This window comes from Pseudopipra pipra, chromosome 3 (assembly GCF_036250125.1).
Source record: "Pseudopipra pipra isolate bDixPip1 chromosome 3, bDixPip1.hap1, whole genome shotgun sequence".
NCBI lineage: Eukaryota > Metazoa > Chordata > Aves > Passeriformes > Pipridae > Pseudopipra > Pseudopipra pipra.
In genome coordinates this window covers 113,092,471-113,107,459 of record NC_087551.1, presented here as the reverse complement: position 1 = coordinate 113,107,459, position 14,989 = coordinate 113,092,471, and the positions used below count along the sequence as shown (strand labels likewise).

The following is a 14,989-nucleotide window of genomic DNA, read 5'->3' as shown; positions in this document are numbered from 1 at the left end:
ACAGGTTTCCCAGAGAAGCTGTGGCTTCCCCATCCCTGGAAGTATTCCAGGCCAGGTTGGATGGGGCTTGGAGCAATCTGGGATAGTGGAAGGTGTCCCTGCCCATGGCAGGGGGTTGGCACCACGTGATTTTTAAGGTCCCTTCCAACCCAAACTATACCGTGATTCCATGATTCTATGACATTTCATGTGACAACTGTTCCTATAGTATGCAGGAATGACTATTCAAAAGAGCTTTTGCCTGTACTTCCCTAAAACAGAAACTATATTAAAAAATATTATACTGAAAATCAGTGGATAGAGTGACCTGAATTTTGAGGAAATCTGGATATTAATCTGGATTTAAAATCTCTGAGAAAGTCAAACCAAGGGCAGGATTCAGGAACACGTACATTTGGGCTGTACTCCAAGTTGACTGAATACAAGATAAGGAAAAGCCTTATCTCTCCAAACTCATATCAGGCTTATCTGAAGGTGATGCTGAAAACTCATAAGCAAGGTGGGGATGTCATCTTTCAGTGAAACTGCACACTTGTTAGCCCTGCTGTGGCTAATTCTGAAAATGCATGAAAAGAAATTTTAAATATGCTCACTGGCATGGTTAGATGCCTAAAATAAGTAGTGTTATCCACCGATCTCTGATTTGGGGTTAAATGATAAAGTCTCATGAGACAACTGTTACAGATTTAACATTTTAGATATCTAAATGATGAATAGAAAAATCTGCTCACCAATACATGCACTGTAAAGAATCAGTCTCCATTGCTTTCTTTCCTAAACAGGTATGGATTGCTGGTGTACCCAGAATATCTGCCAGACAGCTTAAACAGACCTGTTCAGTTCAACAACTTCACAGCTTGGAGCTGCCAAGGGGGAGCACAGGTATGTTTGTCCTGACTGCCCTCTGGGATGCCTAGGATCTTTCCAGGTATCTCACCTCTACACTGGGCTGCAAATCTTTGGGGCTGCAAATAAGTCACAGACAGTAAAGCTCTTGCACCTGTATGTTCAAGTTTCTCATCTGGAGGCTCCTGTTTTAATGAAAAAGTCAGAAATATGATTTGTGTGAATTCTTTTTACAGCTTCAGTGCAGAATCAGTGCTCCTTTCACCAGCAGCTGGTGTTCTCTGTAACCACCTAACATCTGTCTGCACTATAAACATGGAACCATAGAATGGTTTGGGTTGGAAGGGACCTTAAAGGCCATCTAGTTCCAACCCCCCTGCCTTGGGCAGGGACACCTTTCACTAGATGATGTTGCCAAAAAAAACATTCTGAGTGGATCTGAGCTATTCTTGAAGACTGCAGTTGGTAAAAGATCTGATACCTTCATAGGCCTGATGGTTTCCAGGGGATTTTTTTCATTCTTATTAAAAATTTGCGTTTTTCATTTATTTGAATTTGTCTAAATTCATTCTCCAGCTATTACAGTTCATTATTAATTAATCTGATTACAAAAACCCCACATCACTCATTATTATCTGATGCTTTCTTCCCACACATAAAATTTAGATCTCATGATCCTCTTAAGCCCCTGTCTGATGACCTGAACAGTTTGTATGTGGTGCTCTGTAAATCATGTTTTTTAGCTTCACCCATCCTATCACTCTGAAGGTCTGCTGTTTTTCAGTGTGAATTTTTTTTAATTAGTGTGTCTTCTTTCTGGAAAAGCTTGTTAGTATAAAAAAAAACAGAACTAAAAGGTTGTTTTGCAGGAATTTTTTATTTGTTTATTTTCTCTGCCTAACTTGTAATTTCTTTGTATGTGACTGACTGAGAATACATGGATAATTAAGTTTATTCTGCATCTTTCCATGGGCTCCCTCCAGAAACAGTTTTCTTTCTTTTAGGTGCCCCATCTCTGGAAATGTTCAAGGCCAGGTTGGGTGGGGCTTGGAGCAACCTGAGATAGTAGAAGGTGTCCCTGACCGTGGTAGGGGGTTGGAACCATAGAATTTTTCATGTCCTTTCCAACATAAACCATTCTATGATTTGATGATGATGATTATTCCTTTATTTTCCTTTTATATAGATTTTCAGTAGCAGGAATCTTGAACTCCAACATTTCTGGATTTCTTCTTGCAAAGACTTTGGCATTGACATCGTGGAGAGCCTGGGAAACACCTCTGTGTCTGACAGTGTTTTAATTGGACACACTGGGCAAAAGGTGAGCTCTGCAGGAATGATTTTGATGTTCCCTTCAAATGGGAAATTGGAGAAATAAGAAAAGGCTGCAGAACAGCCCATGCTCCATGGCAGCCTTGGTAAATCTTGGGTTTTAAATAGATTGTATGTAAATATAATAGATGTAAATAAATGTATGTAAATAGAATAGACTGTGGGTGTTGGTGTCTTCTCCCAAGTAACAAGAGACAGAACAGGTGGAAATGGCCTCATGTTGTGCCTGGGAAGGTTTAAATTGGATATTAGGGAAAATTTTTTCACTGAAAAGGTTATCAAACATTGGACCAGGCTGCTCAGGGCAGTAGTGGAGTCCTCATCCCTGGAGGAATTTAAAAGATGTGCAGATGTGGTACTTGGGGACATGGGTTAGTGGTGGCCTTGGTAGTGCTGGGGGAATGGTTGGACTTTAAAACCTTGGAGGTTTTTTCCAACCTAAACAATTCAATGGTTGTATGATTTTTTCCCCAAACGTCTTTTTGTTTCATTATGGACGTTTTTAAGATTTTTTTAAAACAAATTTGAAACAAGGACTCTGATTTTTCTATTTTAATTTAGAACTATTTAAAAATTCACATTGTAATGTATGATTCTGTATATTCTTTATAAAACAACATTCAAAAGTAAAAACAAAATCACAAAACCAAGAAGCTGAAGGATATTAGCAAGACAAGAGCTAATTTTTCCCCTCCTTATATTTTTTTCCAAGATTGGCACACTCTCAGAAAAACCCTGGAACTTCACAGAACATGAATTTCTGAGAAAAATCACAATTTTTGTTTAATCAAAGGTTTTTAACAGAAATTCCTATATATTCCCATATATTCCTGTATTCTTTTTGCTGGAATAAACAGACAGCATTTAACCATACACAACGGGGTTTAGTGTAGTGATTTGAGAATTATGAGGGGGAACACCAGATTTGGTTTCTATCCCGATCAACACTTTGGTTTCCTCTGCTGTCTTGTAGCATCATTAGTCCACCTGGAACACAGAGTGTTACTTTTTTTTGCTTGAGAGTGAAAAATGTAATTTTATTTATGCAGTAAATATGATCTTCTTCCATTATTTCTTTAGGCAGCTGGATGAAGTCCTTTGGGTGCTACCAGGTTGTTAACAGATTAATAACATGGATAACAATGGAATTTTAGTTACAGCTGGCCACAGCTGCTTGTTCATGATTTTGAGGTCTTTTTATTTTTCCTTGCTCAGTTCTCTATTGCTGTTTATTAAATTAATTTTCCTTTTGACTGGCAGAAAAAGGACTTTAAATGAGTTTTCTTCAGAAGCTCACAGAAGGAAACCTCTATAGCAGGTCTGTTGTAGATATGTAGTTCAGATAAAATCCTGGCTTCACCTGTCCAACCTTGCAGTGTCCCAATGCATTTGTCTCAGGCACCAAAGGGTGAGTGTCTTTGTTTTTTGCTTTGCAGGATCTATGGAAGGACTCCAGTGTTGTACTTGTTAAGAGATTTAGAGGCGCTCAGCTGTGCCTTGTTTCTCGAAGTACCCCAGGGGGGTGATTATCTTTGATTATCTCATGATAAGAGCCTCCTTGTCATAATTTACATCTTAATGTATGTAATTCTCCCTTTAATAATGATGTCTCTTTAATATCAATTAAAACTTTATGACATTAATTTAATGGGAACCTTGGATATTCCTCTCTGCTATAGCCCTTCCACTTTTTGACAGCAGGGCTTCAAAACAAGATTGTTTTCTGGAGACATCAGGGCATTTAAAAATTGGGGCTTTGACCAATTAAAACATTAGTGGCAGGGCTAAATTCAGGGCCAAGGGAAAGATTTTTGCTGATTCCTAGACATCCAGCAAGCCTCTTCCATGCTTTCATAGAGCAACTCATTGTCTTTGTGGAGCCATTTCAGGAGAAGCATTTCTTCACGGGAAAAGCAGAAGTTCTGAGACAGGTGACACACACTAGAGAGGAATTATTGTCTCACACCATTCTATTTGCTATTTATCTAAATAAAACCAATTAATAAAAAATATAGAAAGGTAGGTGTGATGAAAGAACCAGAATTGTGAACAAAAAACAAATAAGAGATTTTCTAAGCAATTTGTTACCAGAAGTCAGGGGTTTCTGCTTAGCAGTGGTTTGGAAAAAGATGATCCAAGGACCAGAACCATCACTCCAGATGTCTTGGGCTCAGAATAAAAAAATCTGATGGAGCGACTGTGTCTTAAAGAAACTAAATGAAGTAATAATCTATTTATAAAAGTCCATTTCATTCTACATTTTCAGTTGAAGAGGATGTTTCCACATAGGGTGGATTTTTTGACTGATTCTCTTATACAGCTTTTGAGAGTTATTCTACAAGTCTTTTACTACAAACACCCAAAAATCTAGTTTGTCAATTACATTTCTTCCACTTGTGGGTTTTGCTCTTCCTTTCCAGATCTTGTAGCTCTGATGGATCCTGAAGTCAACTAGAGTTTTGCTGAGAGCCTGGCTTAAGTGCTTCCTCCATCCCAAAGCACAAAAAAGGCTTTTTGAATCTCAGCTCTCAGATTTTTCTTAGAATAGAAATTAGATATGATTAGTTTTGTAAAGTAGGGAAAATTCCTAATTGCTGGACAAGAAAGGGTAAAGTAAAAGAGGCTGTAAAAATCTGCTCTCTGTGCCTTTTAGGTGGGTTTTTTCTTCCCAGGGAATGTGCAATTTCCATTCTCTTCAAATGTCCAACTTTATCTACTATGCAACAACCCAGACAAAGGGCAACGATCCGCCTTGGAAGTGATGTTATCACACGTTGTAAATGGTGATTGAAACAGGTGTTAATTATCAGAATTTGCAAAACAACAGCTTATATCTGTCCTTTAAACCCCTCAACCGTGGCAATCACATTCTTGCATCCCAGCTACTGCGTCCTGAATGCCCCATCCCTGGAAGTGTTCAAGGTCAGGTTGGATGAGGCTTGGAGCAGATCCACTGGAAGGTGTCCCTGCCCGTGGCAGGCGGTTGGAACGAGATAATATTTACGGTCTCTTCCAACTCAAAGAATTCTAATATTCGGTGATTCACACGGTGATGTTTCCCAGCTCTCTTCATTCCCTCATTTCAGGAGAGAACCTGTATGTCAGCAGGACTAAAAACTCCCAAAAGATACCAACTCCTCATCTCCAACACGGCTTTCAGGAACTTTGATGTGAACACCTGCACAGCAATTGAGACTTGCTCTGGCTGCTACCAAGGGCAGGGTGAGTCTGGTTTACATTTATTTAGCAGGATTTTCACAGTCCCTGGATTCCTCCCATTACAGATTCATATGTTTGGAAGTTCAGACAACCATTGATAGCTTCTCTACTCTCCAGGGGTTGAGGTTTCAGGTTTTCTCCAATCTCCCTTCATCACTTAGTTGAAGCCACATACTACATATATTTTAAGACAAATGTAGCTTTACTTCTGCCCTGATTTAATTTTCTCAGTGAAAAGTGTTTTTATACACTGCCTTGTTTCTGCGTCTTCATTTTGGGAGGTAAAATTTCAAGAGTGATGATTTCTTTAATAGCTATGACCAAACTCACAGAATTTCACCAAGATCCTACCTCAGGCCAGCTTAAACCTTAGGTAAATTTGCCTGAGATAATGTGTAAACTAAGCATCCTTTTGAGCTTTGAAGAGGTACTCAAAGGCTCTTTGAAGAATATTCCAACTGCAATTACCTCTTAAATATATTTATATATAAATGAACACTGCCCTACAATAACATAGCAGAGAAAAAGTCTTCAGGAGGTGAGATCAAAGGACAGGAGGAATAGTAAAATCTGGCTTAGAGAGGTTACAGCTGAGAATAGAACAGTTAGATAGTAGCCCATGTGGTGTATGAACACTCATGCTTAAGCTGACTTGTTATGGTCCATGGGGCAATTATATTCTGACATTTCTGTAAATATTAGTGTGTTCAAAAACTTCCTGTGCTTTAGCCCACATAAATATTCATCCTTTTTGCAGCTACCTGTGTTTCAGTAGTGAAAGAATCCTCCAGACTCACTTTTCAGCCAAGGATTTATTCTACCCAGTGTTGTGCATATGCACAGGAGTCAAGTATATTTACACACCCATAAAGAGTCCTCCTCTCTAAAAAATTTGCCTTCAGGAAAAGGCAGAAGTGATCTATCAAAATCACTGTTTTGTGGTCTGTAACTTTTGGCAGTGGGGCCTGTTTGGAGGAGGTGCAGGTAGGACCAGGAGCAGCAGCTGGATCAGGCAAGTCTGTAAGCACAAGTCACAGGGAGGGCACTGGGCAGGATGGGCCTGGCCATGGCACAGCAATAGCCATTCTTGCAACCATCTCTATTTATTTTTCTGAATCTCCTCATCTCGTTGACTCATCAGACATTTTTCCAAGGTGAAGGTGGAATGAAGTTTGTCTCTTTTCCTCCAGAGATATCTTCAGGTCCATTACGTGAAGTGACCATTCTCTTTTCCTGAAATGCTGCTTGTTGCCCACAGGTGGGTTTACAGTGAGAGCTGAACGTCTGACCTTTATCAACTCACCTTTCCAAGTGTCCTTCCCCTTCCCTCACTCTGCCATCCTTGAGGATCTCGACGGCTCCATCACAGAACAGGAAGGAAGTCACCTCCTGCCTTCCACAGATATCCTTGGGGCATCTTGCACAGCCAGTGCCAACTTCAGTCAAGCTTCTGGTGGCAGTGTTTGTGGCAGTGACGTTGTTTTCCACCGTATGGCCCTTCATTTGTAAGTAATTATTCCAATTTCAAAAAGTTGGCAGGAGTGTTGCTTGCTGTGTTTGATACTGAGATTTCTTCAGGGTCTGAACTTAGTCCCAGGACTCCTCCCTCTCTGCTACGTCCTAAAGGGCCTAAAGCCTGAGCAGTGGCATCCATTGGTCCGTGCTTTTTGTCCATGTGGTCTCTGTCACTGTTTTTGTTCTGTCTTCTTGTTCTCATCCAGATATTCTCAGGCATGGTTTGAGAGATAGCAGAAGAACTATTCCCAGCTGGTCATTTGGATGTAGGCATTGTGTTTTTGAGAGGGAACTTGTGTGAAATTGCATGGAATAGTTTCCAGGAAAGAATCTTTGGTTTATTTTATTTGCTAAGTTATATATGATCTGCCCAAGTTTGATTATTTTCTGATGTTCTCAGCAAGCTGCTTATCTTGCTTACCTTGGTGTCCTATTTATAGCTCCTGTCCAGAGGCTATCCTGGCAGTGCTAAGTGGGCCTTTAAGAGGAGGCTGTTGTGTATTGCTATTTTGTCACTCTTCAAGCTACCAGGAGGATAGAAACTGGCCTTTGTCAAAATAAGAATTCAGGTCGAGCTGGGGATTGATGCTCAAAGTGAGATCAATAGCAAAGCCTCAGACAGTCAGAGATTCAGTGGACAAACAGAAAATTTGCCACGATTTTCTGAGTGGTGACCTATAAAATGTGAATGAAACCTCTCAGCTGATAGTGAGATAGAGTCTTAAAAAAAATAAAGTTTTAATTAGACTTTAAGTCTAATTAAGTATTACCTTTTACACTTACTCTGAGAGATTTCCTCAAATACTCCCAAAGAATGAGAGGTCACAGAATCATAGAACGGTTTGGGTTGGAACAGACCTTAAAGACCATCTAATTCCAATCCCCTTTAAGTCTTAACCAGAAAGTCTTTGCCATCTGATTTCACTGCTATATGAGTTTTAAAATCTATCAGATTCATGTATTATATTTTCTAGTAAAAATGGATTAATCATTTTACGGTTTCACGGATGCAGCTCTCATGCAATAAACAACTATATTGTACAGAAGATATAAAAAAGTTGTGATGTATTTCATTGAAAGAAAACTTTCCAGTGGATCTGTTTGTGCCACTCTCTTGCAGCCATGCCTTTCTTACCGACTTCATTAGGACTTTCTGGTCTTTCATTTTGCTGTTTTTTGCTTGCTGCAAGTTAAATTTAGTCAATTCAGATCATTAAAATTTATGAAGACTGACTCAGACTCACAACCAAAGTAATCTGCTTCAATCTATAGAGTTATGGTTTCCCACCAACATGATGGGATCAGACAGTGGTACAAGGGAGACTTGAAACTCAAGAATAAACTTTTGTTATTGTGAGTGGCGGAACTATTTTAACAACTAGGTAGTTGCTTTTCCAGATTTGAGATGCCAGTTTTCACTTGATTTCAAGAGGCTGGGATAGATACTATCAGTGTTTGTAAATGGAAACCATCGAATCACAGAATGGTTTGGGTTGGAAGGGACTTTAAAAATCACCTATTTCCAATCCCCCTGCCATGGGCAGGTACACCTTTCACTAGACCAGATTGCTCAGTGCTCCATTTAACGTGGCCTTGAACACCTCCAGGGAAGTGATGAATGAGAACCCATTTGTTTGTTGTCTTAATCATGATAGAGGAACACAACGAATAAATGAACAAATCACTTTTTGGGTGAAAGGGACTGCAGTAAATCTGTGACATAGCTCTCAGAGCTTACTCAGCAGTGAAAAATTATTGGAAAGATTTGTAAAGTGAGCCAGAGACTTAATATAAGTGAATTCAAATCAGATTGAAGACATATGAAGTTAGATATTGGCCTGAAGAACATGTGTGGTCACCACATAGACACTGGCAATGTGTCCCATCACAGCTGATGGAAACCTGGATCCTTGATTTGTTTGCCCATGGAGAGATGTCCAGTGCCATATAAAATGTCCTGTGCTATCTCCCATTGCTTGTCACTCCATGGCAGAAGGACAAGGACCTCCTGGAGATGCTGTGTCAGATCTGACATCTCACACCAAAGTATTTGATTGCTTGGGAAATTTGGAGCAGTCCATTGTCTCCCCAAGCTGGACTTGCTCCTCCCTTCCTCCCCATGCTCATCTTCCCTTCCCAGTTCCCTGCTCAGCTTTTCACTTCCTTTTCGAAGTACAAGTCTGAACCATTATCCATTTTTTTTTTTGCTGTTTCAGGTTCATAGCATACAAGCAGGAATGCTGAAGTGCTCTGTCAGAGGGCTGTTAATTATTCATGTCTGCCTCATAATTCAAGTTTTAGAAGAAGGAGGAAAAAAACCTCTTCCCAGATAGGAAAAAAAATAGAATCACTTGTTCCATTGAAGGAGAAAACTGTAAGGCTTTCAGCTACCTGCAGGCTTTGCATGTGATTACTCTTTCTTATAATGAAAACAAAACTCTGCAACAAATTAAGAGCTGGGAGTCATTCTGATTTAACAAAAAGGATAGTGGGTACAAGGCAAAATAAAACTGTACTAGATGTTTTTCTGGACTAGTTAGCCATGAGGTCTTAGGGAAATCAATTCCCTTTCAAGTCTGTGTTTACCCTGATGAAATGGACTACCAGTCTTTGGGTCGATGCTGAGTGGTAGATGGAGCTTCTCACAACATTGCCTGTAGAATGATTTGAGTCCTTTTGGATACTGCGACTATGTAAAAATTTATGATAGTTCCTGTATTCAATGCAGCTTGTTTCTCTGGCGTCTAAATGTGGGTAAGGAGTGAGTACAAGTAGGAGTTCATCTGCACCATTGCTGTTAATTCTGGAAGAGTTAACCTGATCTAAATTTTGTCTTCCTAGTAAATTGCATAAGAGTTTCCCTGGAAGTGTTCAAGGCCAGGTTGGATGGGGCTCTGAGCAAGCTGGTCTACTGGAAGGTGACCCTGCCCATGGCAGGGAGGTGAAACGAGGTGAACTTTCAGGTCCCTTCCAGCCTAAACCATTCTATGATTAATCATACTGATGACTTATCAATCAAGGTTTTATTTGAAGCAAGTATCCTTTATTTCCCTTCTTTATTATTCATCTGCATAAGCTGGGAGTCGACTAACATCAAAGATATTTGGCAGTGTGAGTAGCAGAAGCCAGCTGTTAGTCTGTCCTCCTGAGGACTGTGCTTAACAGAATAACCCAAGAGACCATGAGCATCCTCTCTGTGCTGCTTCCAGATCCTCTCTCCTGAGTAGCTCCCAGCAGCCAAATCACTATCATATTAAGTTGAAAGACTGTCAGCAGGCAGCTAAATAAGCGTGGTGAGTCAGGGAGACTGCTCAGTGCTCCAAAATGGACCTGGTAAAGGACCAGAATGGGAATAAAATGAGCTGGGGGGAATGAAGAGTGAGAGTCAATTAATAAAATATCCACAGCATGACCAGAGGATGTGGGGGTGGGAGAAGAAGGAGAATCAGTGAATTTTATCCAGATGTATTTGAAGAGTGTTTGCAATAAAAAGGGAATATTTCAGGATTAATACAGCAAAACATGACTAGGAGCAATTGGCAGAGGTTGAGCAGAGAGAATAAAGACAGGTGGGTGACAGGAAAAAATTCCTAGCAGTACAGTTTCTTGGATTCATCTCATCTCAGTAAAAGGATAAAAGTACTGTTGCTTGGCCTTCTTTATTTTCTGATAAGAAAAGAATTAAAAACCAGTCTGGAAGAAATCCCTGTGTTGTGCTCTGTAGTCCCTGGAATATGTGACCTGTAAGATCTGCACTTTGCTGGTTGTACTTACCACTCATCATAAGCTCTGTGGTCAGTAAAAGTGGAGTGCTACCAAACCAGGGGTGAAAAACAGATTACAAGCCTCTGAGCCCAAGACTTAAGGACTGAACCCATGATCATGTGGCCAAAGCGAAGACACAAGAGCATCCTCATTTTGGTAGGAAGTTACTCTGTAAAAGGAAAATGTCCCAGGCAAAAGCAGTAAAACAGTCTCATCTCCTGTGCTCTCTCCCTTGGTCCAGTGTGGTGCAATTCTCTGTGCTACTCAATAAAAAGCATGAGAAGCTTGAGATAGTGCGTTTTTTCTTCCTCTGAATTTCAGGGATGGACTCCAACTCCAAAAATCCTAAAGGCTGAAGAAGGCAATGGGTTTTGAGAGGGTAGTCCTGGCATGACAACCTCTATTGCAGCAACCTCAGATCACTCCCTGACCCTGAGGGCAATGGGCCAAGCTTGGCCATGGCCATGTTATTAACTTTCTCAGCCTCCAAGACATAGTGAATGTTGTATCAGGACTAACTTTTAGGAAAGATCCCCTGCCTGGGAGCTGTCTGGGATAGGGTTGGTTGGTGCAAGTTAAAAGCTTGTCTGAGACCACTTTAATTATCTGAGTTTACAATGTGGGCAATTAACTTTTTACCTTTGTGCTCTTTAATTTACCAGAATGCACATAGTTTATTAACACTTTTTTCCCCCGGAACATATGTTTGGGGGGAATAAAAGGGTTTGTTTGAGAAAAACACTAGAAGTCTATATTTAAATTTAAGAAAACTACTGTCTTGAACCTTTTGTCACTCTCTGTCCTGAACTGCTTCACCCATCCACTTCCAGGGAAATGTGGGTCCATCTCCAAGCTTGCACTGCTGTAACAAAACCCTTCTTCACAAAGTCCAGTTGAAAGTTAAACTAACGTGTCACGTAAGCACCCTTTAAAGAGGGTTTTTATGTCTTTTAAAAACGTAATTGGAGCTTATAAAAGTCTTTATAAATTTATATGTGGGAAAGTTATTGAGTAGTCTGAAGCACAGCTTATGTTATGGCACAGCACAGCATGGCTGCAGGCAAGATACGGCTGCTCCAAATGCCACCGCCACCCATATTATCATGAAACTATGAATCTCTATTAATATTAAAACAAATTTTCATTAAAAAATTGTCATAACATGATTAAGTGACTTTCAAAGTTTCTTCACATTATGCATAATTTTCACAAGAGGAGAGCATTAGAATAATCTGCAGCCAGGCAGCACCTTGCGGCAAAGGGGACTCCAAACACTCGGCACACCAGGAGGAAGTTTTCCTCTTGGTCCCTTTTCATTTGCTTTCCATTTCTCACCGTGGAAACCTGGGACTTGCTCAGCACCAGTCTTGTAGTTCAAGCCTTTCATTGCTTCCCTCTTCTCTGGTCTACTGTGGAGGAAAATATTAGCTTTCTTCTTTACAGCCTGAATTCTTAAATCTAGTCTAACAGCCTCTCCTGTCGTGTGTGCTTTGAGTTGATGCAAACCAGCCGCTGCTTTGGTGAGGAAGAAATGGTGTAGCCCCTACCTCTGTGGCTTTGAGTTTTGAAGACACTTCAAATGGCTGCTCCAGCTGCTTTTCCTTTGGTATTTACTTGCTGTGGTGCCTTCAGATGAACACCCACCTGCTATGAAACACCCTGACAACCACCCTTCTCTCAATGTGCATACGCTCATTTGTTCTCTGCTCCTGTGTCCTCCCTGTGTACATGACTGTGCTCACACATGGGGCAGGTTACACACTCACTTGCCCTCATAACCCAGCCCTCTCAGGGCTCCTGTGCCATAAAATGGGAGGCAAATACTAAATTGTTTACTCTTGGCTGTTCACTTACCAACTCATCAGCTCAGCTTCAGAGGTTCAGGTCTTACTGTGCTGTATTTCTGTCATCTCAGACATCTCACCAAAACAGACAAGAGAAATTTGGTTCCCACTGGAGGAACCCTTTCCATTTACCCCACAGACATGTATGGGAAACAAAGCCAGATCCTGCACAGGCTCATGAGTATACAAAACAAGATGTTTCCTCAAGACCTCCCCCTCAACTTGACCATAACCTGGGGTGTTTCTGGGTGCAGGGAGATAAATTTACCATTGAAGCAACATGTGATAGCCCTACACTTTCTTTACTTGGAAGGAGAAATCTGGCAAGTTGGTTGGATGTTTCTCATGGTCTGGATAGATCTGAGTCAGATACATCGGCTGGGACTCCCTGTCATAACCTAACATGTTATTAATCCTAAAAACATAGATTCATAGAATCATTGAAGGGCTTGGGTGGAAAGGGACCTTAAATATGATCTTGTTCCAATCCCCCTGTCATGGGCAGGGATACCTTCCACTATCCCAGGTTCTAATCCCCCTGCCATGGGCAGGGACACCTTCCACTATCCCAGGTTGCTCCATCCCGGTCCAACCTGGCCTTGAACATTTCCCGGGATGGCGCAGCCACAGCTTCTCTGGACAGCCTGTGCCAGGGCCTCTCCACTCTCACAGGGAAGAATTTCTTCCTAATATCTAATCTAACTCTGCCCTCAGTCACTGAGAAGCCATTCTCCCTTGTCCTGTCACTCCTGGCCCTTGTCAAAAATCTCTCTCCATCTTCCCTGTGGGCTCCTTTCAGGTGCTGGAAGGCCACAGTTAGGTCACCCTGGAATCTCCTCCAGGCTGAACAATCACAGTTCTCTCAGCCTTCCCTCACTGGAGAGTTGCTCCATTGCTCTTATCACCTTGGTAGCCTCCTCTGGACTCATTCTGCCAGTCTCTGTCCTTTCTGTGCTGTGGACCCCAGGGCTGGATGCAGCATTGCAGGTGTTATTAACTGGTGGAGGACTGCAAGTGAGTAATGGAGGTACAGTAAAAGCATTCCCAGAGCACCTGTCTCTGGATTTTTTTCAGATCCACTTCAAATTCTTCTGAGCTCTGCCCAATGTGGGAAAAGCGGAGTGACCAACTGGTCCTCCTTTAGTCTTTACTATGCTTGCACTGCAGAAATATTTGGACTGTTTGTTGATGAGCTGCATTCCAGCTCAAAATTTCTATCTGATTTTAATTGTCCTGAGAAGACCAGCCTGTAAACTATAGGAGCTGGGGAACTCATATAAGAACAAGAGGAGTTAGGAAGTCAGGGGTAGCAAACTGAGATGCTACTCTGAATGAAGCCGCCTTGGCTTGTCAGTCACAACTGTTTCTATTTCTGAGATACTATCTCAATTCTTATTTTATTTCAAATTCAGACCATGGTGGTTTCTTAAATATCTGGTTATTTCCAAAAAGATCCATGCATGAAAAAACATCACTGCTGGTAAGGGTTCATAACGCAAGGCAGATTTGAATCATGAGCTTGGTATCTCAGCAAAGATACACACACTTACTGAAAACAGCTGAAAATCCTTAGTTCTTGGCAATTAAAATAAGCTGAACTGGTTTTGGGCCCAACATTAAACCTGTAAAGTGTTTGGTATGGTCATAATTTGGAATTAGCCTCCCTTTGGCCAGCAATAAATCTGGACCATTGATATAAACATTTGGTGTCCCATTTGAAGTTCAATGCTATATTGTTTCCTGTTTTTGAAGAGGGATAAACATAATGGATTATTACACAAACAGAAAGTATTTAGAGCTAAACACGGAACCTGCCTTCATACACACAGATATGGACCCTCAGGATAAATAAGTTAATGGTAAACATAAACAGGAGAGTTAATATTTGTTCTACTCCATGTTGTTGATTGGTTTAACAAATCCTTTGTGGCTCATCTCTGTCGAGCAGTTCTGCACAATGCACTTGAGCTAAATTACATAACAGTTTATATAGTCACAACTGGTAAATTGTGGCTCAGACTGTAAAGCCCTATCCAGTAATCCTGCCATATTTCTAAAGCAAATTGCTCCTTAATTGAAACCTGCTTCGATATAAAAATACAGCCTTTTCAGTGAGTCATCCTTTTTTTTCCCCTTACAGTTTGTAAAGGCTTCCAGCAGTTTAAAGCGAGGGTTAATTTTGCATTAAGACCATTGCCTCCTAGTTTCTTTCAAATAAAGCCAGAGGAAGTTCAGGGGAAGGCTCTTTCCTCTGATAATGAAGCTCTCCATGCTAATGATGCGTGCCGGCTCCCTCGGATCCTCTGAATTAGAAATACTCGTGTGCCAGCGCTACTCTGCTTCATTAGCATTAAAGAGAGGTAGATTGGTGGCTATTTAGGGCACAGTGAAATCGCTGGCTATTTAGGGCAAATGGAAATGGTGCTAATTGTGGCTGGTAATTCCATTAGTAGGGTACTTCCATTTTG

The 14,989-nt window shown here is 41.0% G+C and overlaps 1 protein-coding gene across 3 annotated transcripts in view; it reads left to right on the top strand.

The window, feature by feature from the left end:
- PKHD1 (PKHD1 ciliary IPT domain containing fibrocystin/polyductin) overlaps positions 1-14,989 on the top strand; it is a 267,993-nt gene that overhangs the window by 136,783 nt on the left and 116,221 nt on the right. For all 3 annotated transcript variants that reach the window (XM_064650787.1, XM_064650789.1, XM_064650788.1), the window contains 4 exons: positions 783-882; positions 2,033-2,167; positions 5,265-5,400; positions 6,656-6,902. In XM_064650787.1, the coding sequence (XP_064506857.1) occupies positions 783-882; positions 2,033-2,167; positions 5,265-5,400; positions 6,656-6,902 (618 nt within the window). The remainder of the gene's footprint in view (positions 1-782; positions 883-2,032; positions 2,168-5,264; positions 5,401-6,655; positions 6,903-14,989) is intronic.